The sequence below is a fragment of the Myiozetetes cayanensis genome, unplaced genomic scaffold (assembly GCF_022539395.1).
Source record: "Myiozetetes cayanensis isolate MyiCay16 unplaced genomic scaffold, myiCay2020 scf1, whole genome shotgun sequence".
In the NCBI taxonomy this organism is placed as follows: domain Eukaryota; kingdom Metazoa; phylum Chordata; class Aves; order Passeriformes; family Tyrannidae; genus Myiozetetes; species Myiozetetes cayanensis.
Genome location: NW_026086604.1, coordinates 109,846,041 through 109,871,928, shown reverse-complemented (window position 1 = coordinate 109,871,928; position 25,888 = coordinate 109,846,041). Strand labels below are relative to the sequence as shown.

Sequence of the window (25,888 nt, the reverse complement as noted above, 5' to 3'; positions counted from 1 at the left end):
GCGACTTTTTTGGTATAAAGGTTTCATCAGATTTCTGCTGAATAGAGCACTTGCCATTTTAAATTGAAATGCTTCCTTTGAAATGAAGTTCAGAATTCCTAATGTTTACAAGTTTTAATAATTTTATCTTTTCAAAATAATTTGAACTGAATTTTTTTTAAAAAAGGTATGCGAAAATTCACATCCCGATCATTGCCTCTGTGTCTGAGCATCAGCCTACAACATGGGTTTCCTTCTTTTTTGATCTGCATATTCTCGTGTGTACTTTCCCAGCAGGGCTGTGGTTCTGTATCAAAAACATCAATGATGAAAGAGTCTTTGGTAAGAGAAAATATTTAAAAATTATTTTGAAAAATCTTGCCTTCAACTTGATTCTGTTTTGGTTTTGTTTGCTCAAAGCTGATATATGGCTTGTTCTAAATAAAAGGTTTAAAAGTGACGTGTTTAAAGGTGATTAATAAAAGTTGCCTGCATACAGCAGTATTTAAAACTGTTTATAAAATTACAGAGGTTGCTGAGATGGTGATGGAATGTAGTTCCAAGAGGTGAGATTGAATTATGTGTCGCTACAGTTCAGTTCTGCACCAGGAGTTCCACGCTGCTCTCCAGGCTGATGTTTCACGCCTTGCGTCGGGGGCGCGGTTCCGCAGTGCGGGTCAGCCAGGGGAGCAGCTCAGTGTCAGTGGAGGAGGGAAGATCACTCAGGTCTTGGAGTTTTACATGAACAGGAGACTCCAGACTAATGTAGCTGCCTCTTAAATTAAATTACCTAGGAGGTGTGTGGGGCATTGGCAACGTTTACTGGGTTAAATCCAGTGACTCTGGGGTATTCTATGTTCTGTGGCTTACAATTAATCCTTGTCAAGACCAGTGCTGGGCAACTTGCTTTCAGCCTCCTACTGCTGCATCATCCGTTTAGGAGAGCTTAGAGAGACCTATGAGTGAGGGTGGAGAGCCATACTGCCTCAGTACAAAGTAGAAGATATTTGCATAAGATAATCTGATAAATTGGTGCCCCGTGATGATTTCTGTGGCAAATCTTTCACATAGACTAAACTGTTAAACTGTAGCAGACAAGGAATCCATCAGGAGGAAACCTCTGAGATGTTCCTGATCAGTGCATACAGCATTGTGTGGGTTTTTTTCCTTCCAAGGAAAGTGTTCTGAATATTCCTTACTATTCTGAAAACGTTGATTTGTGTTTTATGGGAGACAAAGTGGAGATAGTACTGTTCAGAAAAACTTCCTTCGGAATAGGGCTCACAACATATTATTCATCTGTAGGGAATTATAATGTAGACAAGCCCCCAATTTGTCCACAGATATCTCTAGCTTAAATTAGAATTTAATATTTACATTAAGTTGATACACTTCCTTTTGGTTTTTCAGTTCCAATAACTTCTTTGGTCTAGGGCTGTTTAACCTTTTTAATCAAATGAAGCTACATATTACTCTAGTAGTATTTTTGGTGTGTAATATTAAATTTCACTAATAATGTATGTTCTGACACATTATTAATGAGATGAAAATGGGGTTGTGTTATTGTTAACAGTTATCAAGGTGCACCTCAAGAAATATTTGAGGCTTAACAAGGGATAAGTGTTAATTCAACCGTATGTTGTAAATTAAAAAGCAATGAAATGCAAGATGCACACTTGAGTATATACACAGATGCTCAACTCACTTCCAGAAGTAGTTTTATGGAGAGCATGTATGTGTGCAGTCAGTGAGTATTATTTTCTAAGTGTCATCAGTAAGTTTGTTTCTTTGCAGTTGCTCTGTATGCAATCAGCGCCGTTTACTTTGCTGGAGTGATGGTTCGACTGATGCTCACTTTGACTCCAGTGGTCTGTATGCTGTCAGCAATCGCTTTCTCCAATGTCTTTGAGCGTTATTTGGGTGATGATATGAAGAGGGAAAACCCACCAATAGAGGATAGCAGTGATGAGGATGATAAAAGGAACCCTGGCAACCTGTATGATAAGGTGAGGGGAGAAAGCAAGAGTTAGAAGTCAGAAAACATGGGTTCCATTGTCAAGGGTGATAAAAGTTGCCATAACAGATAAATTTGTGTTTGTTTAGGCAGGCAAAGTGAGGAAACATGTATCTGAACAGGAAAAAACAGAAGAAGGACTGGGTCCCAATATCAAAAACATTGTGACTATGCTGATGCTGATGTTGTTGATGATGTTTGCCGTTCACTGTACCTGGGTAACCAGCAATGCATACTCCAGCCCCAGCGTGGTTCTTGCCTCCTATAACCATGATGGGTAAGTAAGGGCTGTGGGTCTGAAAGTGATTAAAGGGCAAAAACCTTTCTACTGCAGTTGCATTAACAATTTGCTTTACTTTCTTTAATCACTTCTTATTATATTAAGGCAGAATTGTCACCTAATAAAAAATTGTTAATACTCTAATTTTCAAAAAGATACAGCATTTTCTGAAATATTTAATGTCAATATATAAAAATAATCCCACCCAAAGCCAATAAAGATGATGGCTAAAAAAAAAAAACCCCAAAACCAACAGCTTTCAAGTCAGCTCGGAAAACCTGTTTAAGAATATATATTTGACTGGAAATGCACTTAGTCATGTCTTCAAAAGCAGTTCAGGTTCTGACCATTCAGCTGTCAGAGGGTTCAAACTTATGGCTGCTGGTGACCAAATCCCTCAAAGAGAGTTGAACTCATAAGAAAACCCTTATTTGTTAGCTGAGATTTATCGTGGTGCAGTTGGTTTGCTGCTAGTATTTGTTCTGATGATAAAAAAATAAACTGTTTTCTAGTACCCGAAATATCCTAGATGACTTCAGAGAAGCCTATTACTGGCTCAGACAAAACACAGACGAGCATGCCAGAGTGATGTCGTGGTGGGATTATGGTTATCAGATAGCAGGAATGGCCAACCGAACAACCTTGGTTGACAACAACACTTGGAACAACAGCCACATCGCCCTGGTAAGGATGGCAGTTTTCTGTGGAGTAGAAACACCAAAATGTTTCCATTTGCAGTCCAGTGTGAAATTGCAAATGTCTCCTGATAGGCGGTGTGATATTAAGGAGAAATTCCATAGAGTGGGAAACACAAATGTGGAAGGAACATATTTCTTTTGCATTTATTAGAACTCAAGTCTAGGGATCGATTTGTGCTTTGGAGTTTGTTTTGTTTACTTGGTGCTTCCAAAAATTCCTTTTCAGTTTCTCTTTTTTTCTTAATGGGAGGATAGACAAAACCTAATGTAATCATTTTCCTTGCGATTGGTGCTACAACAGCTTGCCTGGTACTGCTGCTTTACTGACCTGTCCAAGAAGGGGGTCTTTTCAGTTCAGCAGTGTCATTGCTGAGTGGATTTTTGGATGGCATGGGAAAACTGACCACAAAGATTAACAAATTGTCAGGCATCTTGGAAATGAGAGAAAGTTTGACAAGCAGTGGAATTGTAGCAGATTTGACGCAATTCTGTCTTCTTAAATTTGCAGTTATACAAAAGCTTCTGCACATTTAATTTCCTTCACTTCTGAAGAGTAAGCTTAAGCTTTATATGTACATGGGCTTAAGGCAGGATGTTAGCACTGCCTGTGGTTACAGGGGCACCGCCTTGGGCAGCTTACACTGTTTTCAGAAACCAAAGAAAGCTCCACATTGTAACTGGGTTGCAGCCTTACTAGGTGCTGTGTAATGACTCATCATCACTGTGTGGTGCCATCAGTCATCACTCAGTGCCTGTTTCTTCCCAGAATGTCATGCTAAAGGGACAGAGTGGAGGTAGGGCTTGAGGAATGTATTAGGATAGTTTCTTGTCTTGTGTCAGTAGCGAGTACAGCAATTGGACCAGATCTGCCAATAAGCAGCGTACAAAGGCAACAAATGAATGAAGTTGTGCTCTGAGCTTAGAGAGCCCTGAAAAAACGTGTACTGGGGAAGGGGAGAATCACATGTACATGCTTTTGACAGGGACAGGGAAGTCGCAGCAGCCTAAAGCAAGCTTGGGAAATTGTACTGTTGGTGCTAATATCAGTCAACAGGCATTGCCATGTACTCTGAGGCACTTTTAATTTGGTTGTTGACCTGACAGCATTAGTGTATCTTGATGGATATTGAGCTCTGGTAGCTCTATGTGCCTCCCTCTTCTCCAAGAGGTAGAGGTGAAGATACTATATCTAAACCCACAGATCCTTGAAGGACAAGGTGCATCATGTGAATAGAGAGACTGTGGAAGTCATCTCTATGGCCTAAGCACAGTAACCATCCACATTGCAGCAATTAGCAATGATGGTTTTCAATAAAGAATTCTCTCCAGTACTAGTGCTGGTGCTGTCAAGTTCCATTTCGGAATGAATGCTCCATAAAGGGGGACCCAAGCAATAAATGTGCATTGTGGCGAATACCTGATCTTGTGCTGTAAATGAGGCATGCCCCGGAGACATGTCCAGATGATTTCCTCCTGCACAGAGATGGAAATCTGCCAAATATCTTCACATTAATTAGGATAATGGCCAAGAAGCTGAGGTTCTTGATCTTTTTGACAGCTTGCAGCCAAAGCTTAGCATTCTCTAATTACAGTCTTAGCTGAATGTTACCAGTTTGGATGCAAAACTATTTATATTGTAGTTACTCCCTTTTACTACAATAAGTTATTATGTCCTAAGTACAGGAGCTTCAGCAGCAAAGCTGCTAAACTGAATTCCACTTGCTGACCAAAGGGAATTCTTTAAGTATGAGAAGTGACCAGGATGGAAGAGGTGCTGGATACAGCTTTAAAAAGTTTTATTCTGACATTTTGTCTGTGTAAATTTACCTTGACTTCAGTGCTGAGGGTGCCTGTGTGCTACTGAGTGCAGTGCAGCATGGCTGCTTCGTTAATGAAGGAGAGAGCTCAAGGGGAAAAAAAAAGAAATCACTAAGATTTCAAATAATTTACACACTTTGGCTTGTGTCCAAAGCTCTGAAAATTATTTGTAAGGAGGTATTTTCTGCAACACTAAGTTTTTGGCAATACAGCTATGAGTGGAAAAATCTGCAGGTGCCACAAAAGAAAAACTCTTGTTGCTACATTTTATACTCAAAACACTCCTTTCAACAGGCAGCACTCCTCTTACAGAGGAAAAAATAGTACAGTTTAGGTTGTGCTTTTGAGTTTCTAAATATTCTCAATGGGTTCTATTTATCTAGAATGAAAATGTCGGCTTTGGTTGGCAAGTATGTATTACAGAATCACAGAATGGGTCATCTGGTCCAAACTCCTTGCTCAGGCAGGGTCATCCTAGAGCACATTGCACAGGATTCTTGGGCTTTGGTCTGTCAATATTGATCTGTGGAGGTGTTTGATAGGCAGCTATGCAGATATTTAAGATATTTTTGCCATGATACAGGTGGGAAAGGCAATGTCATCAAATGAGTCAGCAGCATATGAGATCATGAGAAGCCTGGATGTGGATTATGTTTTGATTATTTTTGGTGGTGTGATTGGCTACTCTGGTGATGATATTAATAAGTTCTTGTGGATGGTGAGAATAGCAGAGGGGGAACATCCTAAAGATATTCGGGTAAGTGGAACTGCTACTTTTTTTTTTTTTTTACCTTTTATTTGTTATTACTTTTCTAGTATTGCTCTGTACAGTGGGGAGAAATCTCTACTGCTTATTGCAAATTTATTTGAAAAATGTGGTAGGGTTGTTTTCCTAGAACAGTAGGGGTGCAGAGGCCTGTAGCCTGGTTTCTTTCAATATTTATGATTTTGAAAGGTCAGTAACCTCAAAAGCTTTTAAATTTTTTACATGATGCTGAAAGTACAGGATCTCTTTTGTAGTTCTTGTGTGTCTGTCTCACTGTGCACCATCACATACTTAACAAAAAAATGAGTGTTCAGCCTGTTTAAATAGTCAGCTTTACAAATTTCTTCAGACTCTGTAATAGTAGGAGACAAGTGAAAGTGTTAATATTGACTCATGTAGAGTTTAAGCTGTTCAAACACCTCTGAGATTGCAGAAGTCTGTAGTAATATTTTCTTAAGCCTAACAAAAACTTTCAGATATTGAGCACAGGCTTAAGGGAGTAGTCCATGTGCATAGTTTCATCTTGTACTGGAGATGAAAATGGCAGAAATTATTTGTTTAAACACCGTGCACATATGAAGTTTTTGGTAACCTCGCAGACCTTGTATATTATCAATGCAGGGCTTTTTATCTTTCTGAAGAATAATTTTGATAGGTGCCCAACTAACTTTTACAGTTTGAGATCAGTTTTCCAGCACCACTTATTGTGAAGTGACATAAATTGTAGCAGCACAATAATAGGATTTAAGGAGACTGATCCTTTGAGGTCTGGGTTACAAGCAGGTAGTTTGTAGCTATTTTACCTTTAATGAACACCATCATTTTCATTTTACGGTTGCCTTAAATCAGCTTTTAAACTGTAAAAGTCAGTTGAGATTCTTAGGGGGTTTTTTGTGAAGAAGGGAATAAGAAATTACCTTGAGATTTTAGTTTATATTGACTCTTTGTATCTTTTCTTTTTAAAGGAAAGTGATTACTTCACCCCTCAGGGAGAATTCCGAGTAGACAAGGCAGGTTCTCCAACTTTGCTGAACTGCCTCATGTATAAGATGTCCTATTACAGATTTGGAGAGATGCAGGTTAGTGCTGCAACTTCTACGGAATCGTAATTGAAATGTGAAAAAGGAAATGTTATTTCGATGTATTTTCTATCTTTTAGATTAAGCATTGCTTGTAGTGGCAGAATCAGCAGTAAGAGTCAGCTTTACAAATTGAAACACATCCAGGCATGGTCTGCTAAATATAACTGTTAGCAGGAAGCATTTCTGCTGCTCACCTACATTTGTACTTTGCTGCCAACCTACACCTGTACTTAGTTTTTTTGCTGTCCTTCACATTGCCCCAGATGAGTATCCTGATTCCACTGTGCTGTGCACTCGCTAAAGCATTAGCTGTCACGTGTAGAGCTTTAGATTTGTTTCTTGTAATAGCAACACTCAAGTGGAACTGCTGACTATTTAATCAGAAACTACATGATTTCTGTCCAAGTCACATCAGTATATTAAGCGACACTACACTTTTATAGTAAAGGCAGCAGTTGTCACTCTGCTTTGGGAGCATCAAACACATGGATGTAACTAAACCTGTTTGGCTTTTTAGCTTCCCTTTCTTCCTTCCCTGCCCCCCCCAAACAACGGCCCTTCCTTCTGATGTGTTAGCACATGAATCCTTTATTCAGCAAATCTTATTTGTAACACCGGGGGGCCAGATTTAACTGATAATTGCCAACGATTTCCAAATCGTATGGAAAACCATGAAAGTGCAAATTACTGCACTAAAGGAGAGAGCACTATGCTGAAAACCCCTGTAGGCTGCCACACCTCTGACTGTCACTTGAGTTGTTTCATCTCTGAATGCAGACATGGTATTTTTGTTGAGATATTCAGTGCTGTCTGCCATGACATCGGTAGGAGTCAGAATGAACTTTTCCCTTTCACAGTTGTAAAAAGGATCTGAGAGTTTTTTCTGTGTAGCAATAACCAATGCAAGAGAAGTGTTGTCCTTTGACTGGGGCCAGCTGAAGAAGTGGCCTTGCAGTACGAAGTTCCACAGTTTGCAGTGACCAGTGTTTTGGGCTTTGTCTTGAACTAATATGAGCTTTAATTTTTATAGCTGGATTTTCGGACACCCCCAGGATTCGATCGTACACGCAATGCGGAGATAGGCAACAAAGACATTAAATTTAAACATCTGGAGGAAGCCTTTACCTCAGAGCACTGGCTTGTTAGAATATACAAGGTCAAACAACTAGACAACAGAGAGACATTGGATCATAAACCTAGAGTAACCAACATTGTACCGAAACAGAAGTATTTGTCAAAGAAGGTGGGTTCCTAGTGAAGTAACTGAAAGGGGGTTGGAGTTTATTTTTAAAAGTCAATCACAAAGCTGGTGAATTATGTATTTCCACTAGCCAGAATGTTACGGATACTGTTCATGTTAGTGTCCAATATCAGACCTGCCTGCTGGTAATAATTGTTTATTTACTGTTTGCTTAACTTAAAAGCATGTGAAGACACAAGGCTAGATTATTTTTAGGCAGAATGCTAACTGGAAATAGTGTGTCACTGGCTGTTACAACTCTTAAGTCTTCATGTAATTGGAAGTATAATCTCTAAAGTACATCAATTCATGTTTCAGTAACTGGCTCACTAAGTAAATAATGTGGAAGTTGCTTTCTGACTTTGTTTGAAAGTAGTGATGCCTAGAAGTTTAAAAATGGCAATTTTGTATGAAATAAATTAAATACGAAACTTTTGTTGATGGAACTTTAGTGTCTGTCTGCTTACTGTTTGAAGTCATCTTCATGGTTTTAAAAGTCTTTGTTGTGCTACTTTAGCCTGTTAAGAAAAATCTGATACCAGGGGAGCTGGGGAGACTCTTACAGCCCTCTCCTTCACAACATCAAATAGATGTTGCAAAAGGAATTCCAGAAGTTGGCCTAACAAACTAAATTAGTATAGGCAGTAAACTTACACTTCCAGGTTTCATGGAGATACAAGTAAAGAATATTCTCTACAAGTAGAGGATGTTAAATGTCAAGATGTTTATTTTTCTGATTTGATGAAAGTACATAAAATAAGGCATTTGGGAGTTGCCACTAAAGCTAGACATGTTGAAAGGAAATTATAAGCTTTATTGTGCCGATCATACACTTAAAACTAAGTTTTGATCTTAAGTGACAAGCAAAGCTATATTTATCCATGATAGATGCACTGACCCCACTTAAACCATAGATGGGTCAATTCTCTGTCTAAAGATGATGATAAAAGCTGATGCAATTTCTGATCCATCACCAACTCTTGCAGTACCAACAGGCTTTACTTCCCACTAAGAAATCAGAGAACCGGGGGAGAGCATGGAGCAAATGTCTAAACTAGGATTTCTTAAATGCATTCTGAGGGCTCCTTAGCAGCCAGTTTTTCAGCAGTTGCTTCCTTACTAGAAATTCAGTCCATCTCCTGTTACGTTAGGAATGACATTGCTCAAGCTCAGAGATGCAAACTAATGTGCAATTCTCAGACACGTATCTATCTCACCTTATCATAATAATGTTGTTGTTATTTTTAAAAATTGTATTTAATTGACACAGTAGAGCCTGCTGGTAAGCACAGCAAAGTGCAGCAGGTGTGGGAGCTGCCTCCTGGCAGGCACATTCAGTGTACAATTCTACCTGTCACAAACCTAACCATGTATACAAATTTGAAGTTAATTTCACCTATAAACAACATTAATGCTTCCCCCCATTATTACCTTAAAAAATATCTAAAACTTGCTAAGTACCCTACAAACCAGCAGCAGAGCACTGAAGACTTAAGTGAGATTATTCAGGGTTTTTTCTTTTTAAAAATGCTGCTTTGAGTAAATATTTCTACCTAACTTCCAAGAGAATCAAATAGTGCAAAATTTGCATAACGGTATTTCCAAATAAAACTAACACTCTACACCAATTGTGCTCTTTGGGCATATTAGAGTTTTATGATGTTGGTTAATTATTAATTCTGCCTCAGCACAAGCTTTGAAAACAATTCTACAGATCTGGTAGACAGGCCTTGCAAAAGCACATCTTGTGCAAAAGCAACTGTTGGGCAGGAATTAACAATCCTAACATCAAAAATAATAACTGGATAAACGTCCAGGTGAGGACTTAGCGTTTAAGCTCTTTAAAATCAACCTAAAGATCAGGCACTGAAATGCACATCATTAAACTGCGGTCAAGACTAAATCATTAACTAATTCATGTTATTCTGTTTTTCTTTTTAGACCTCCAAAAGGAAGCGTGGCTACATTAAGAATAAACTAATTTTAAAGAAAGGCAAGAGACCCAACAGGAAGACAGTTTAAATACACTGTTCTGATTGCTAATACGAAGCAGTTGTCCTTGAGATAACCAGTCTTTGCCTTTAGCTCAAATCATGTTTCACAGCAACATGAGGGTACAGAACCATCATTGGTCCAGATTATTGTACAAAATTTTCAGGCAATGTCTGATTAAAAATATTGGCTTATTGAGAACAGCTGTTTTAGATTTGTAATGTGAAGCAAGACAGAGCTGCTATCCAAGTCTAGCAGCAATTTTTTTTTTTATTGGTACATATTATCCTTCAAATCTGTTGAGAATTTGGACTGACTTTACCAAAGAACCCTGTAATTTGGTCCTTGGCACATGCATACTTGTCAATCTTTTTTGGACAACACTGTTCAGCTGAATAGCAGCAGTATATAAACTGGAATAGTGACATCTGACAATGACTCTTTTTTTTTTTTTCAACAAAAAAGAGGTGGCAGAGCTCTCTCAAATTCAACTTTTAAAACAAGTTACTCCCATGATTATTTTTCAATGGTTTCTTTCGATGTCCTTTTACTATTGCTGCAGGCTGGTTTTGAGCTGGAGTGTAAGAAGCAAAGCTGCAGTTTTCACAAGAGGAGACAGGACAGATTAATTGGACAAGCTGCTTTTGTTCAACACGGGATTGCAGTATTGCTGCCTTACACTGTCATTTCACAAGGTAGACAAGGCAAATCTTGCACACCATAGATACAAGGGCTAAATTTGTAACCTCCTGAACGATTCGAAACGACAGTAATGAATGCTATAGTAACACACAACTGAGCACTGTGTAGCAGCTGGTGCTTCAGAACAGAAATTAAACTACTCTAGGTGAATGTTTACATTGGTAAAAGAAGTACAGCCTGTTTATTGGGGGAAAGAAGGTTGACAGGTATACAAAACCCCTTTTCTGTGGCTATTGGAGGTAGAAGATTTGCAAACCTCTGCCCCCCCCTCGCTGCCTTTTTTGTGAGGGTAGAAGTTTTTCTGGAAATCTGTTTCTCTGCATTTTTATTTAGAGTGCTTATATCAACTGAAGAAATTCCTGCTATAGTGCTATTTGCTTTGTCTGTCTTTTATACTGTTTGTTTTTTGGTTTTTTTTTTAGTGGTGAAAACTGTCAGATTAAATGCACTAAAATATAAATGGAGACTGAACATGTTCACTTTCCAGCTCTTGGAGAACTTTATACAGACTTGAAAATTTTCTTTAATTAAAATGAAAGGGTTTTGCAGTTTTGTTTTCCTGCCACAGGTTGTAACTTTTTATAGAAACAAAATTTGCATCAATAACTTGATGTAAAATGCAGAATAGTATGTACCTTTCATGAAGAAAATGTAAATTTAAAGTGTTCTGTGAGAATGTTACTGCTGACTTCTTTCTCAAGGTGTAGAATATTTTTTTGATTTATGAACTCATTTTTGACTCTGATGGTTTATACAGACCAATATCACAGCTGCAACATTTTCACAAAGGTAATTAAATCTGGATTTCTGGCCCCCTGTCGTTTGGAGATTTCATTTTATTTTGTTGCTTTAAAGCTCAATGCAGACCAGTTGTTGACTGTAGGGGAAAATAAAGTTAATTCAAGTTTTGTGTTAAGGCTGTTGTGTCAGTTTTGTTGTGCTTAACTTTTTTTTTTGCTTACAGTCCTAGTCGTAAATTAAGTTATTGGAACTCCATAATGCAAATCTCCTGACTTCATGAAGCTGCTGAATGAAGCCACAACAGCTCCTTAATATCCCTCCAGCTTAAACTTACTCAGACAAATATAGGGCCTGTGCTGTGTTATATTTAAGGTGGCTGTTGTATTTTCAGGGAACAGCAGCCATTTTTCCCTACCACTCATGTTGCAGCAAATCCTTCCAGCATCTGGAGAAGCTCCAGCTGTTACAGCTGCTTACCCACCAGCAGAAGAGGTGATTATGTGATGCATGATTTCTCGTATCTTGCTGCTCCCAAATCTGGATCCTGCCCTGTCACCATTGGTCAAGAAATAAAGGGATCTAACATTTGGGAGAACACCTGAAAGGAAGCAGAACAGATCCTGCCAGTCAGGCTCCGGCTTGGCAGTAACTCAGCCTTGTTTTAAAAAAGAAAATACAACACTGCCCTCCCATCTTTAGGGATCTTTACAGTTCATCAGATTGTTTTCCACCTTAGCTGACAGTGTTCTCTTTAACAGCAAAAATAAGTGAATCCAAGTTACGTGAAATAAAAATAAACCAACTACAGGAATCCCAGCCAGCCTCGGGCTACAGTTGCCTACCACTTACCTGAGCTTTCTTAACTCTAACCTGACTTAAAGGCTTCTGCCAAGGTTCAGCAGTTAAAATGAAATGAAAGGGTGGAGTCATCGAGGTAGCCACTTAGAAAAAGCAACATTACAAAGAAGAATGGGCAGGCATTGTCTCACCTTCCTTGGTTCCTCAGGAATTCGCACACCATGTAGGTTTACACCTGCATCCAAGAACTACAGCAGTTAACTAACTCCTACCTCTTCTGGGGAGAACTGAACAGCACTTTTACCAGCAAAGACTACAGCCATATTGCATCATCATCATCCACTCCTCCATTGTTTATTTCCTTAGCTACAGCCATCCTTTTGCTGTTCTGCTAGGTCAAATTTTAAAGCATAATTGCCATAAACCAGTAAAATCTCAATTAAAAAAAAAAACTTATGCCAAGCTTGAATTGCTAAGGAACTAAAACTACAAGTGTCTACAAGCCAGTGTTGCGTAAGTTCTTTATCTGTTAATCATTACTGTTGAGAGCAGTGAGGCAGACAGTGCTGTTGGTAATCCCAGAAGAAATATTTTGACTTGTAGAAGTAATTTTGTAACAGAGGGGGAGAAAAGTCATTAATTAAACATCTTGATAGATTTACTTTTGAAAACACAGTTGAATGCTTTGACTGAGCCTTCTGTACATATCAGTCCCACTGAAAACAAATCATATTTGGCTGTGACTTAACCCAAGTGTATAAACTGCTCCAAGATGTGGCCTTGAAGCAATGCCATGGAAAGGCAAGGAACATGACTGGGTAGTTTTCCTGCCCTATTTACAGCCAGTTTTGTTTTCCATTTTGCATAAAAACAAAGTGTTCCAGCACAGGAGTTTCCAACATTGGACGAATGTTTAAAGAAAACCAGGAGGGCGTTAGATAACACTTGAAAAATGCTGACCAGGACCCATGTGAAGCCTCTAAGCATATTTTTCCTCCCATGGCAAGTGTCCAGTGCTGCAATAATGTAGAATTTTGGTTTAAGAGGTATCTAGTCCAGAATCTTTGTTAGTGACAAAGATTAAATGAAATAGGATTTTCAGAAACAAGGGGACACCTTAATATTTTTACTTGTCAAAATAAGGCATATGTTCCCCACCCCTTCTTAAAGCCATGATGCTGCCCAGTCCCGTTTTCCCTGGGGAGAGCTGTCCAGTTTCAACAACTTACCTACAGAGTGTCTGGCAGAATGAACAGGGCAGAAAACCCCTAGAACACACCAGGATTCAGCTGGCAAATCGCTTCTCTCAGAACCCTGCACCCTGCACAGGGGCCTGAGTGCTGTACACCTGTACTGGGTGCTGTACCGAGCTCCAGGACAGCTCAGTGACTGGAACTGCTTAACTAATGCTTCCGTGGAAAGAGAAAGGGCATCCCACTACTAAATGAAACAAATCTTTTATTCATGAGCATTCTCATTTTAAATTCACAAATTATGAAAGGAAGGCAAATCAGAAGAGACTGCCAGAGCATCTTTTAAATGATAAAGGTATAAATTTTCCTTCTGAACATTTCTAATTTAGGAAAGAAAAAGGTTGCATAGGCTTTCTACAGGTGTGCACACAAAAAAATTGAAGTACATGGAGGTTTTTACATTACAATTCAGTGTACATTGGCTACTTGAAAAGGAAAGTATTTACTTGCAATTCCAAGACAGCTATTGGAACAACCTACAGAATAAGGCTTATGAATATTTACTTTTCAGTCCTGTAAAATATACCAAACACGTAGCTATCAGAAAAATAAAATGACAGTTGTGAATCCTATTCTGGAATCTCTCGCTGATGGGATCTTTTCAGAAAGGACTGTTTTTATGTTTGTGTCTCCCAAGTTCTTTCTTTGGGAAATAAACAGGGGTAATGGCATCAGGGGACTCTCCACAGCATCAGAATGGAACAAAACATTGATCAGAGCACAAGTGGAATGTTCTTGGCATGCAGAAACAACCAACCATGCAGACAGAAAAAATCTTCAATAAATTACAAGCAGAAAATTACTCAGATTTCTCCTTAAAAGAAAGGCTACAGCATCTCTGTAGCCTCGACAGTCACACCATCAAAGCTGAAAGAGGTTACTCCTTCAGTGGCAAAGGCCTGCATGCCTGACACACAGAGGTTTGCAATGGCTATTTTAGTGAGTATGTGTCTTGTTCTTTGGTGTGTGAAAGAGTTTTGGGAGGATGTTCCATGTGTTTAATTCTGCTTTTTCGATTGTTCTTTGTGATATTACAAACTGTAGGAATACTTCTAGGTACTTATCAGACTAACCTCTAGAAAATGAGTGGATCCGTTACAAAGTGAATTCCTGCAGGTGATAAAGTACACATTTTCCTGATGATACTTGGTTCAGTAAATACTACAACAGCATCATTTTGGTTTTGTTACAGAAAACTATTACATCAACTATTCCTAAAAAATAATTTTTTTTCCTTTAAAAAAAAAGTGTCAGTTACAAAACCAAGCTCATACAGTCCACTTCTTTTAAAAAACAGGATTTAAATAATTTAGAACATGAGTTTTTCTAATGTGCAAAAAAAAAGGACAGACAAGCAGACAAAATAGGATTTAGGAGAAAAAAGTAGCCACACCTTCATTAAACAGGGATCTGAAGCTCAAATGTAAAGATCTATTACATATTATGTCCAAAGGAACAATTAATGGCATGTTTCCTTGTGTACACACCTCTGCTCAGCCTTTTGAGTCGCTCAAAGGATTTTGACATCTACCAAAAAACCAAAACGCAGGATGCACAAGGACAGATGTGAGCAGTGCTTTGACCTAAGTATCTTTGTGTAACACCTATAAAGCGTAAGTTAGTGTATTAAGAAAGCAGACAAAAGGCACAAAATCAATCAGTACTACAGACAGGTAGGCATCCATGCTACTGTGTGTTGGAAATACAGTGGTTTCTTTAGGGGCACTGTGGAAAGAAGCACTGAGCAGAAGTCAGCACATTGTACATGTGCCTTTTGCTGCCACCTCTCTCAAAAACATCTTCACTTTCAACAAATATGAACTAAAAATCAACAAAGCCTTAACAGACCTTTAGAACCCACTTTGTCAGTGTCACAGTGGTTACCTTACAAAGCAAGATCAAGCTACAGGATTTTTTTACCTTTTTGATCTACAAAACAAATTGTATTCCATTTGTTTAATTAAAAAAGTTATTGTCTCCGTGTAATAATGTACTAAATTGTTACTTTTTCATCAGAAAATCATTTCTCTGAGAAGGCTAGTTATATCATCTCATCCGAGTGTTTCATCCAGAAGCAATCCCCTGGGTTAAAAGCCAAAGAAACTGAAATATAGGGCTGCTTGGAGCCCTAAGAGGGTTTAAAGGCTCTGAGCAGAGCAGCTCTGTTTCTCCAGAGCAGTGAACAGAACCCACCTTGGGGCCGGTGGGGAAAGCTTATGCCCATCACAGCCACACACAAGGACAGGGCTCCTGCCTGCACAGCCCAGACATCAGCAGTGGTTTCACTGGAAAGGCAAAGGCTGTGACCAGGGTGTCCCCAGCAGAGCCCAGTGGTGTGCCAAGCCTCTCTTACAGGACGTGGAGAGCTGAGGCAAGAGTGAGCTGGAACACCGCAGTTACATCTGCCAGGAGGGATTTAGCGGAACATGTAAGCCAGAAGTGCTGGCATGACAGTGGCCAGAAAACATTACACAGCAAGATCAAAGTTACCAGAGCAGCTGGTCACGGGTGACCAGAGGTCAATTAAACAGCTGAAATACGAACAGACAAAAGAGTGAGGACACAACAGGTTAGTGCGAACAACGTTCTTGAGAAGGTATTGCTACTTCTTACAGGATGGCAGAAAATTCACACTGGTAAGTGACAGGAAACATGCCCTTAAATCGGCATCCCAGGGAGCGAACACACGGTCAGTGTATCATTCTTATGTCAAAGTGAGTTACTCGGTGACTTTAGACAGAACAACTGCCAGTAAGAGACACGTCACATTTTAAGTGCAAAACATTTTTGGCAAAAGTGAAAAATAGAAAAACCTTAACCAGTACTAAAAAAGTATTTTCTTAAATACTAGCATAGGGCCTGATCCTGCAAGCACACAACTCGGGGAACCCCAGCTGAGTCCAGCTGGAGTTCTGTGCCCTAACACTTAGAGGAAAAGGTCTTTGAATCGCTGTTAGTGTTTATACCTGTTTACATGTAGTGTAAATAATACACACACAAACACATACACACTGTGTGTACATACGTGTGTATTCATGGGTGTGTGCATGTGTGTCTGTGTATCCGTACACACAAAATGGCTCCTGAATAAACTCGAGCTCATGGTTATTTTGAGATGCATCATTCACAGTACATAGCTTCCTGTGGGGATCTTCTGATTACAGGACCTATCCAATGACATCCTGAAGCTACATACTGTAACATTTTAATGCCTTTCAGGTAAAGTTATGAGCAACTGCTCTCTGCCATCAATGGGTCTTCCAGAGAGGATTCAAGTACAGCCAGCCATCACCCTGCAAGAAAATTAAGGAGAGTTTACAAACAAGATTTATAAATACTGGATCTATGTACATCCATATAAAAGCTGAAATAAGACTAAACAACAAGAAGTCACCCCTGTCATCTGAAAATTCTGTGTTTAATGAATTGACAAGTAATCCGGGTGGGAAGGAAAAAAACTTCCAGGGGGAAAGAAAAGCAATGGGAAGGTATAACAGATGAACTGCTGGTTTAAATAACTGCACATACTGGCTAAGGTAACAATTCCCCCAGTCTGTTATTTCCCTTCTGCCTTTCCTGAAGAAAGGGCAAAGACGAACTTAGTAAAATGTGTTGCCTTTCACACAGATGAAACCCAAGACTGTGCTTAAGATGCCCATGCTGAGTTACACTGGATAAATATCCCTAGACTGTGTTCACTTTAGTGTGCTGAGATCAGGATTAGTAGGGGATGTGAGTACGTAGCATTTGTAAAGTACGGGTTGGATTGTACAGAAAAACACATTGCTTTAAGTGCCTAACATTAGGTACCAAAAATCCACATCAAAATAAATGTAACTGAAGAAAAGTGAACAAGTTTATAATATAGACATGAAAAAATCCCTTGCTCTCCTTCAAGAGCCAGACTCTGTCAAAAAGAGAATTTAAAGCACTGAGTGGTACACAACAACACTAGCCCACAGTAAAAGCCACAGACATTCGTACACTTGTACCAGCATCCTCCCCTGTGCAGAAACACACTAAAGGGTCCCTAAAACAAGAGACTCAAAGTACCTCTTTGACAAAATACTTGGGTTTCCAGGGTGTGGTGAGAGCCGCACGCTGCCTCTCCTCTGCCCGCTGCCTCTCTTCCAGGCGGTGCTTGTGTTCCGTGGCTGCATCGATGTTCCCTTCCTTCAGAGAGTTGGTGACGTTCTGCCACAGGCGCCTGGTGATGGAGGAGCACAAGCCACAGAATGAGAACACCTCTGCCACAGCCCAGTGCCGCTGGACACCAATCTGGTGAGCTGCTGCCGTGCTCTCCATGCTGTTCTTTCAGGTCACGCAGCTTGGGAGCCATCGCTGTCCTGGGACATTCATCACGTTTGTGGACCAGATTTTCAGATTTGCTCAACTCCCAGTATTTTGCCATGCAACCTAATTTTCTCACCAGTTTCTGTTTGTGTTCCTGACTCTTGACCATCTGAGCTTTTTTTCTCAAAGAATTTGAGGATTTATTGTATCGTTTCCGGTTCACAGTCTTTACTGATGATCCACCCCCAAATGACAGGCATTTATCCTGTGTTTATTTGTGGTTAAATTTTTCATTTTAAGGGAGTGTCAGCCAAAAGCTGAGAGTGTGTTCAGTTGGGACACTGACTGTTCCCACCAGGCCAGTAACAGAGGAACTGATGCACTGATTCCAGGGAGCCCTTCTAGGTCTTGCTCTACATTCCCAGTTACAATAATTATCAGTACATAGCCAAACGTATTTCTCACACGACTGACCACATTTGAATGCAATGCCTTTTATCAGCCTAGCAGAAACTTTGCCCAGAAAAACACTGAAAAGAATCACAGAATCATAGAATGGCCTGGGTTGGAAGAGGCCTTAAAGATCTCATCTAGTTCGAACTCCTCTACCTTAGGGAAGGACTCCTTTCACTAGACCAGGCTGCTCAGAGCCACATCCAACCTGGTCTTGAACACTTTCAGGGATGGAGCATCCACAGCTTTTCCAGGCAACCTGTTTCAGTGCCTCACCACCCTCACAGTAAAGAATTTTTTCCTAATATCCAATCTAGACCTGCTCTCTTTCTGAAACCAACCACAGTTTTCATAAATTTCCAGGAATGTTTAAATGCATTTCTGTTCACAGTCTGATAAGCTGCAAATCCTGCAGAAACACTGGATGGTTGCAATTTGCTTACTAGTATCTAAAAAATACAATAAATACACTGAAGAGCTACTCGGTTCTTTATCTACTACAATCTCTGTGTTCCAAACTACAGGGGGAAAATGAGTTTGCGGATAAGCAAGCAGTCTTAAAAGTAGAAAAACTATCTGGCCCTGCACAATGACTCAAGACACCTTTGTACAATAAAGAGAAAATATTTACAGATAATAAGTGTAACTCATGTTTTTAAATCCTCCAATAAAATGTTCCTAAATTCAATAAAAGTATTGATTTTTCTGAAGATAAACATTTACAGTTATTGACAGTGAATAACAGAATATGTTTCTTCCTAATGTACCTAGTCAGAGTTAGGCATATGATGTGGGTGCCAAGAGCTTTAAAACCATGAGTTTTTAGTATATTTATAGCTCACATTGCACCACATTTTACATACTTTTATACATATATATATACATATTCTAAAATACATAAAACATTAAATACCAGTTTAAATTGTATTATGCAACATTACTTGCAACAAACTGACTAATTTGCCTACCACGTTGCAATCACCCAAAGAAGCAGGTGAAAACACTGCATTACCACTTTCCAGATACTCATTAACAAATCTGTGCATCTTCCCCATCTATAAAATTTATGTACTCGTCGCTGCAGCGTAATTTATGCTCCGAGGAATCAACACACAGCTCCAGCTCTCTGTGCCCAGAGTAACGTGCTGTGGGAAGGGAGGCATTTTTGAACCACACCATTTATAACTGCAGTTTGCTTCCCTGCTCTGTTCCTGCCCGAGGGTCAGAAGCAGAACACTGTAGTGCCCCTCCCCTTACCTCGATTCCAGCGGGCCTTGCTTCGCGATCGGCCTGATCTTTTTCCTGACAACAGGCAGTTTGTTGGTGTCAATCACTTTGGTGTCTCCATTGCTGTAAGTAAATTCCAGTGTACCATTCCATTCTCCCTGTGCCTTGCACACAATGGTGTTTGTGGGATTGTGTTTCACTTCGGCTGTAACCCTAACTCAAGAGGAAAAAACACCACAGAAATAACTGGTACCATTTATTATCAGCACATGAAAGCGCTACCACAGCTAAGGTTACAAGCAGCTTTCTGCATTTACAAAGCAATTTCTCAAGCAAAGTAGTGACTCTGTCCCTAAAAATGAAAGCCTCATCCCAGGAAAGTTCTTCTAACACAGCAATAGCTTAGGGATGACATTCTCTTAAAGTACAGCAGTAACCCAGCTTAAAACTCTCATACTCTGCTTTAACCCAGAGATGGTTACCTCAGCGACCTGAAAAAAGGGCTCCTGACATTCATGTGATAATTTCAATACACGTTATTTTCACACCTGACCATAATGCTGTCAGAGATCAATGTCAAAGACTTCAGGTACCTTTGTTTTCCTCCTTAGCTCTGCTAGTTTACTTTTCAGCTGCTAAGAGGCAATGATTAAAACTACCTCAGTGGTCCAAGAATTGGTCTCAGAGTCAGCAAAATAGACAAGTAGGACTGGAAAACCAAAATGCAGGGAGTTTTGTATATATGTCTACAAACATGACACATGTGCTTTGGCAAGCCATGTCAAGTAATCTGTAAACTAAATTACCAAACTAACACCACACAACTTTCCCAAATTTTCACTCACCCTGATGGCATGAATTTACACCTTTTAGGAAAAAAAATCTGTCAAAAGAGTCCATGTGGAAATTTGGCTGAACACAACATTGAAATGGTAGACACATGCACAGAAGGATAATTAGACCAACTGAACTAATACAGGGGTAACCATTCAAATGCACAGTCTTCCCATGGACACTGCAGCAGTCCACAGCAGAACAAGAAAGGAGTCTGTGTATGTTAATGACTGGGACATCAACTTGAGCATGGAAGCAAGACAGGAAGCTGTCTTGCACGGTGCCTTTTCACACCCTTAATAAAGGGGAACAAAAGACACCTAAGTAACAGTTTCATCATCTGGAACTTCAGTGTATAAGTGGGAGTCCCCAGGAGGCAGCTACCACTGTGGGCAGTGACACTTTAGCTTCTCTCCAGGAGCTCCACCTGGAATACCAGTTCACCTACAATACTCACACAAAAGCAGCAGCTGATGTAGCAGAAATATCGCCTTTTCCACATGCATTTTTCTAATCCTGCACTTACAACAGCTTTTACAAGCAACAAAGCTTGGAGAGATACATTCACTTTATTTTAATGAGAGAAATACATCCCATTCAGTTAAACATCATAATACGTATAAGTACAATAAACTGTGCTGTAAAGCTGTAAGTCATCTCCAACACTAATAGGAAAAGAAAGTCAGATATCCTTCTATAAAATATTCCACCAGAGGATCTGAAAAGATGCCTTAGAGTCTTTGCATTGAAATCCAGTAGCAGGCAAACAAGAGTAAGACAGTAATTCCCGCACCTGTGGACCTTCCCTCCATAGAACGGCTTGGTGTGGAACGTGACAGTGGCAGAATAGCCTGTTCTGGCACAATTGATGTTGACTTTCCCTCCAAGCTCCACCCATGGGATGGTAAGTATTGAACGAGCATAGGCACTGGGCAGGGTGAAAACATACTCTTCTTCGTGTTCCAGCAAGTAAAGAACACCTGTGTGGGAAGAGGTTAAAAGTGAAGTGATAAACTGATAAAGACCTGACAGTCACTGACCAATTACTGTCATCAGAAGGCACATCCACAGAGAGCACAAGGTGCACCTCTCCTTGGAGGAGGGTAGTGCCTGCTAAGAAGGAAACTCTGCCCTCTGGAACAAACATTTTCCAACAAACTTTTTCAAAAGCATCCCATTTGAATGTGTGCCTTGGGGTCCCATGTGGTACCAAATGGCTTATCAGGAAATCTGGCTGGATCACTCGCTTTGTGTTACAGGCAAGCAATAAACTGTTAAAAGCTGGAAAAATGTAGCATTTTCATGCAAAAAGTCATAGTGAAAAATCAGATCCTCACACAGTGTCACATCATAATCTCTCTCCAGAAAAAAACACGGGCATGCCCAAAGGACTCTTCACTTCTCCATTCAGTTAGACACGACCATGTCCTCTCCATTAATTTCCTACTGATGCACTTGTGGGTGCGAGTGAAATTCTCTCCCTAGGTCTGCGTGGGAAACGTGCCATTTAGCAATTTCCCATTAAGGTTGCTCCCTAATTTTCGAATGTCTGGTCTCCCACACAGCCTTTGCAAAAATCTTACATAACCAAAGAGGGGCCCAACAGGGTCACTGCTCTACTACCACCAACACCAATGTCTCCATTGGGCACAGAAAATTACTGGCAATTCTATCTCATTCTGTAAAGGTTCCTCCATCCTCAGCACGATGAGACTGTAACTAAAAATAACGTGCAACAGCAATAACTTTTCAACGTTATTTGGAACCACAAAGAAAGTTGCGTGCCTTATCAGACCTTAGCTTCCCCTGGGGTTAAGGATACAACTCTATCCCTGCCATAACTGTAGTTTGGTCTTTATGAGGACAGGGCATTGGACCAGGTAAAGAGCACCATAAACCTTGCACACGGAATTAGATCATGCCAAATGTCTGTAGTGTATTTTTTATTAGAGTTTTATAGTCTTTTGTGTCCCATTTATTAAGTGCTTAAAGGCAAAAATGACAGCTTTGATAATATTTTTTCACAACAGGAGCTGAAAATAATCCATCACAGGAAGCACTCAGAACCCAGAAATATTTGAAAAAGAAGAGCAGGAAAGTTAGCTTGACAGAGTATCTGTTTTAGAAACAGGATGAGTTTGAGCCCATTTGCCTTCACCCTGGGGCAGATGGGAAAAACACATTGGTAGTGGTATTGATTAATCTATCTGTTTGAGGGAATAATGGTACTACTTTTCAAAGTGATCTCACATTTAATGATGAAAAAGCACTAAACAGGAACACTATACTACTACTGCCCACACGAAAATACGCCTTTAAAATGCTGTATAAAAACACAAACCTGAAAAAGACATTCAAAATGCAAAAGCACAGAGCTCTAACAGAACCATGATCTTAAATACTGGCTTCTGTTCACAAAACTTAATGCAGGCACTGGAAGGTCTGCAACTTGTCACTTCTGCCTTCTTAAATGGTTCCACAGGAAAACATTTGCAAACCAAGAATGGTTTTATGCAGTTGTTCTCAGAACTTCTGCAACCTCAGCCTGCCAGCAGTGACACAGCCAGCACTCCTACTCCAGCAAGTTCGACACAGATGAGCTGGGGAGCGCAAAAGCACAAACACAGAAAAGTCGTGTCTTAGAAGGACCTTGAATCATTTCACCTTGGCAAGTTACAAGTTCCTCGTGTCATGTGCTGAACCCTCACCAGCAGGGAACAGTCAGGAGGACACAGCTGGAACACACACACATTTTGCCTCAAGCTTCTTTGGCACCCTATCTGCAGGCAAATACAAGCTGAACACAATGCAGGAAGGCTGAACCACACAATTCCATCTGGATACCTTTCACTGGATCAGGTCGCTCAGAGCCACATCCAACCTAGCCTTGCACACTTCCAAGGACAGGGCATTCACAACTTCTCTGGGCAACCTGTTGCAGTGCCTCACCACCCTCACAGTAAAGAATTTTTTCCTAATATCCAATCTAAATCAGTTTTCTTCCATTTAAAGCCATTCCCCCTTGTCTTCTCACTACATGCCCTTGTAAAAGTTATCTTCTCATCTTTCTTGCAGGCTCCTTTCAGGTACTGCCTGTGGTGCCACCCATGAGGTCATGTCTCCCCAGTATTAATAGTTTGAGCACAGTCCTCACACCATGAAAAGTCACTGTCTGCCCAAAAGTATCAGCTTCTGACATGATGATTTTGTTGTTGCAACGTTTGTGTTTGTTGTTTTTTTAAAGACAAAAGGTCTAATAGCAGTGCTGTGGGCAAATGTGACACTCACTTCTGGGGGAGAACCTCACTGCATTTATGAACCACACTTTCACAGGAACTTCTCCAGAGCCTCCTACTTCCTTGGGCCCTGCCATCCTCCTCTGACCATCACTGCATGTCCCCACGTGAGAGGAGACCGGTATGATTAACACAATTTCCTTTTGGGTGAGTATAGGTTTGCTTTTGTCGCTCTGATGGGATCAATAGCTTTTTCCTCCCTACTTGAGTGGGAGGGATGCAGAGCTGTAATGTACACTGCCAAGCACATTAAAAGTGAAGAGCAAACAGCAGCAGTGACCTTCAATGTAAATATTTAACCACCACAGCAGGTTGGATATTAAAAACTGAATCCAGCTCTCTTGGCAGTATTTTTAGCACCTGGTGGCATATTTTTTTAATTCCTTAAACACCTGAATACATACATTTTTAAATGCAGTGCTATCTCACTTGAAATACGACTCCAGCTCAACAATTCTAATGAAAAAGAGATTAAAGGGCAGATATGAAATACCCACAACTTGCTAATACTTCTAGTATTAACCTGACTGTTAGCTTTGCATTCCACTGTTTGCAGAGTTCACATGCAAAACCCTCTTTAACTGAAGCACCATGAACACTGTGGCTGCACCACATTGTCTGAACGGTGACCTGTGGGGAAGAGGAAGCCAAATTCTCACTGAGAGGTAACACTTATAACCAGTGCCACAAGAATTCACACCCTACCCTGCTGCATTTTAATCTTTAGAATTTAAAAGCAGAAGAACTAAAACCTAACAGCTGCTTTAAAAAATGTCTAATTTTAACATCTGCTGCTAAGTGTCACTACATTGCAACTGTAGTCGCGATCTTTAAAAGTATCTGCTGGAAAATACACAGGCTCTTTTTTTCCCCTTTGCTTCCCTGTGGTAAGGGATTATTCATGTTTAGTTTAAAATTGGTTGTAAGTAAATACACGGAAAAAGTTGTAGAAGATTATCCCATTTTCAGTTTTCTCCTCTCACATTGAAGAATTCTTTGGAAATCTGCAAATTCTTTTAAAAAAATCTGAAGTATTTATAGGCAGCTATTATGCTTAGAAGAATGCACCAGATCAGTACTCTGGGAGGAACAGTGGATTTCATAGTCTAGTTTATTAGAAATAAATGCACAGAGAAGAGTGAATTTTTTATAAACAAGTGCAGATTTTGCATTTCCCCCTTGATATGTCCTCAACACTATTTACCCCTCCTTTTGAGGGGTGTGTATTCAGAGTCACACTCCTTTCCGTGACTCCTCAGCCTGCATTAAAGGAAGAGATGATCCCGGCATATCATTTTCCCAGTTTGACTCTTATATGTCCCTCAGTGATGCTGCAGCTTTGTGAATTGATTTTCCAGTAACACATATTGACAAAAAAAACCCAGAGGAGGCTCTGGGTCAATAAGCTGCAGAAGAGGCATGTGAAATTTAATGCTTCCCACTGACTGTATGGAGATCAATCCAAACAGCAAATAGTACGTGGGACAAAAACGGCCCAGGGCAGTTTCCTGATTTAAGAAGCTCTTCACTCTCTCTGCACTATTCATAGCAGGGCACTAAGAGGAGTAAGTTCCATTTGGGATGAGCCCCACATGGGAGCAGTGCATCACTCCTGTGCAGAGTCACATAGGAAAAAAGGAGATGCCAGAACTGGGCTCTTATCATCTCATAAACATTCCAGCCAGATGTGTTGCACTGCTCATTTGTCAAAGACTGGGGCCATTTGCTAAATTAAGTAATGAGGGTCATGCTATATGGAAACTGTTCTGAAACCACTGGCCTAAAAAATATTAACTCAAAAATGAGTACTTAGGGAAATAGCTCTAGTTGCACGGAGCAATTAATCTTTGGGACTGGTAAATTAAAAAGCCACTAATTTCTCAGGACTAGAAATTATAGACCTGTACATCTATGAATACATACATATCCATACATTTGTACAGAAGGGGAAAAAAAAGAAATAAAACCCCATACATTGCTTTCTTTGAGATTTGCCTTGTAAAGAGCATTGAAGCTTTTCCCTACCCATCAAATCTTTTCAGGGTTGATTTCAATTTAGAAAATAATTTTTAGAAGCCTATACCTCACTAGTTTTTAAAACATTTAAAATAGCAGGAGCAAAAACACCAGACATAACTGGTCACTTGATAATACAGAGCAATCCACTTAAATGTACTTTATGTTCTCTGCAAAATTAACCCATGAATCAAAGATGACACTTTTTGTTGGATTTTGCTGCTTTGGAACAAAACCGAAGAGCAGAAAAGGAACAGGCACAGCCCACACTGAGGTGTGCTCACCATGGTTGTTTCCAGTAAAGCATCCTTGCCCTACAACCACAGCATGTGTTTGAAGATTCTATGGAACACATAAAAAAACCTATTAAATATTTACATTGACTCTCCTATCCCTTGCTAATTTA

General features: G+C 39.9%; 2 protein-coding genes across 3 annotated transcripts in view; one reads left to right on the top strand and one right to left on the bottom strand.

Annotated features, from left to right (window-relative positions):
- The window catches only part of STT3B (STT3 oligosaccharyltransferase complex catalytic subunit B), a 52,591-nt gene extending 41,104 nt beyond the window's left edge, over nucleotides 1–11,487 (top strand). The window contains exons 9-16 of the mRNA XM_050333877.1: nucleotides 167–321; nucleotides 1,774–1,985; nucleotides 2,083–2,270; nucleotides 2,786–2,957; nucleotides 5,373–5,546; nucleotides 6,521–6,634; nucleotides 7,668–7,880; nucleotides 9,819–11,487. Coding sequence (XP_050189834.1) covers nucleotides 167–321; nucleotides 1,774–1,985; nucleotides 2,083–2,270; nucleotides 2,786–2,957; nucleotides 5,373–5,546; nucleotides 6,521–6,634; nucleotides 7,668–7,880; nucleotides 9,819–9,899 — 1,309 coding nt within the window. The 3' untranslated portion in view covers nucleotides 9,900–11,487. The remainder of the gene's footprint in view (nucleotides 1–166; nucleotides 322–1,773; nucleotides 1,986–2,082; nucleotides 2,271–2,785; nucleotides 2,958–5,372; nucleotides 5,547–6,520; nucleotides 6,635–7,667; nucleotides 7,881–9,818) is intronic.
- A 2,064-nt stretch (nucleotides 11,488–13,551) lies between these two features.
- Nucleotides 13,552–25,888, bottom strand: part of OSBPL10 (oxysterol binding protein like 10) — a 116,822-nt gene continuing 104,485 nt past the window's right edge. For both annotated transcript variants that reach the window (XM_050333892.1, XM_050333900.1), the window contains 4 exons: nucleotides 20,964–21,150; nucleotides 19,367–19,549; nucleotides 17,417–17,570; nucleotides 13,552–16,656 (listed from right to left, as the gene is read on the bottom strand). In XM_050333892.1, coding sequence (XP_050189849.1) covers nucleotides 16,612–16,656; nucleotides 17,417–17,570; nucleotides 19,367–19,549; nucleotides 20,964–21,150 — 569 coding nt within the window. In that variant the 3' untranslated portion in view covers nucleotides 13,552–16,611. The remainder of the gene's footprint in view (nucleotides 16,657–17,416; nucleotides 17,571–19,366; nucleotides 19,550–20,963; nucleotides 21,151–25,888) is intronic.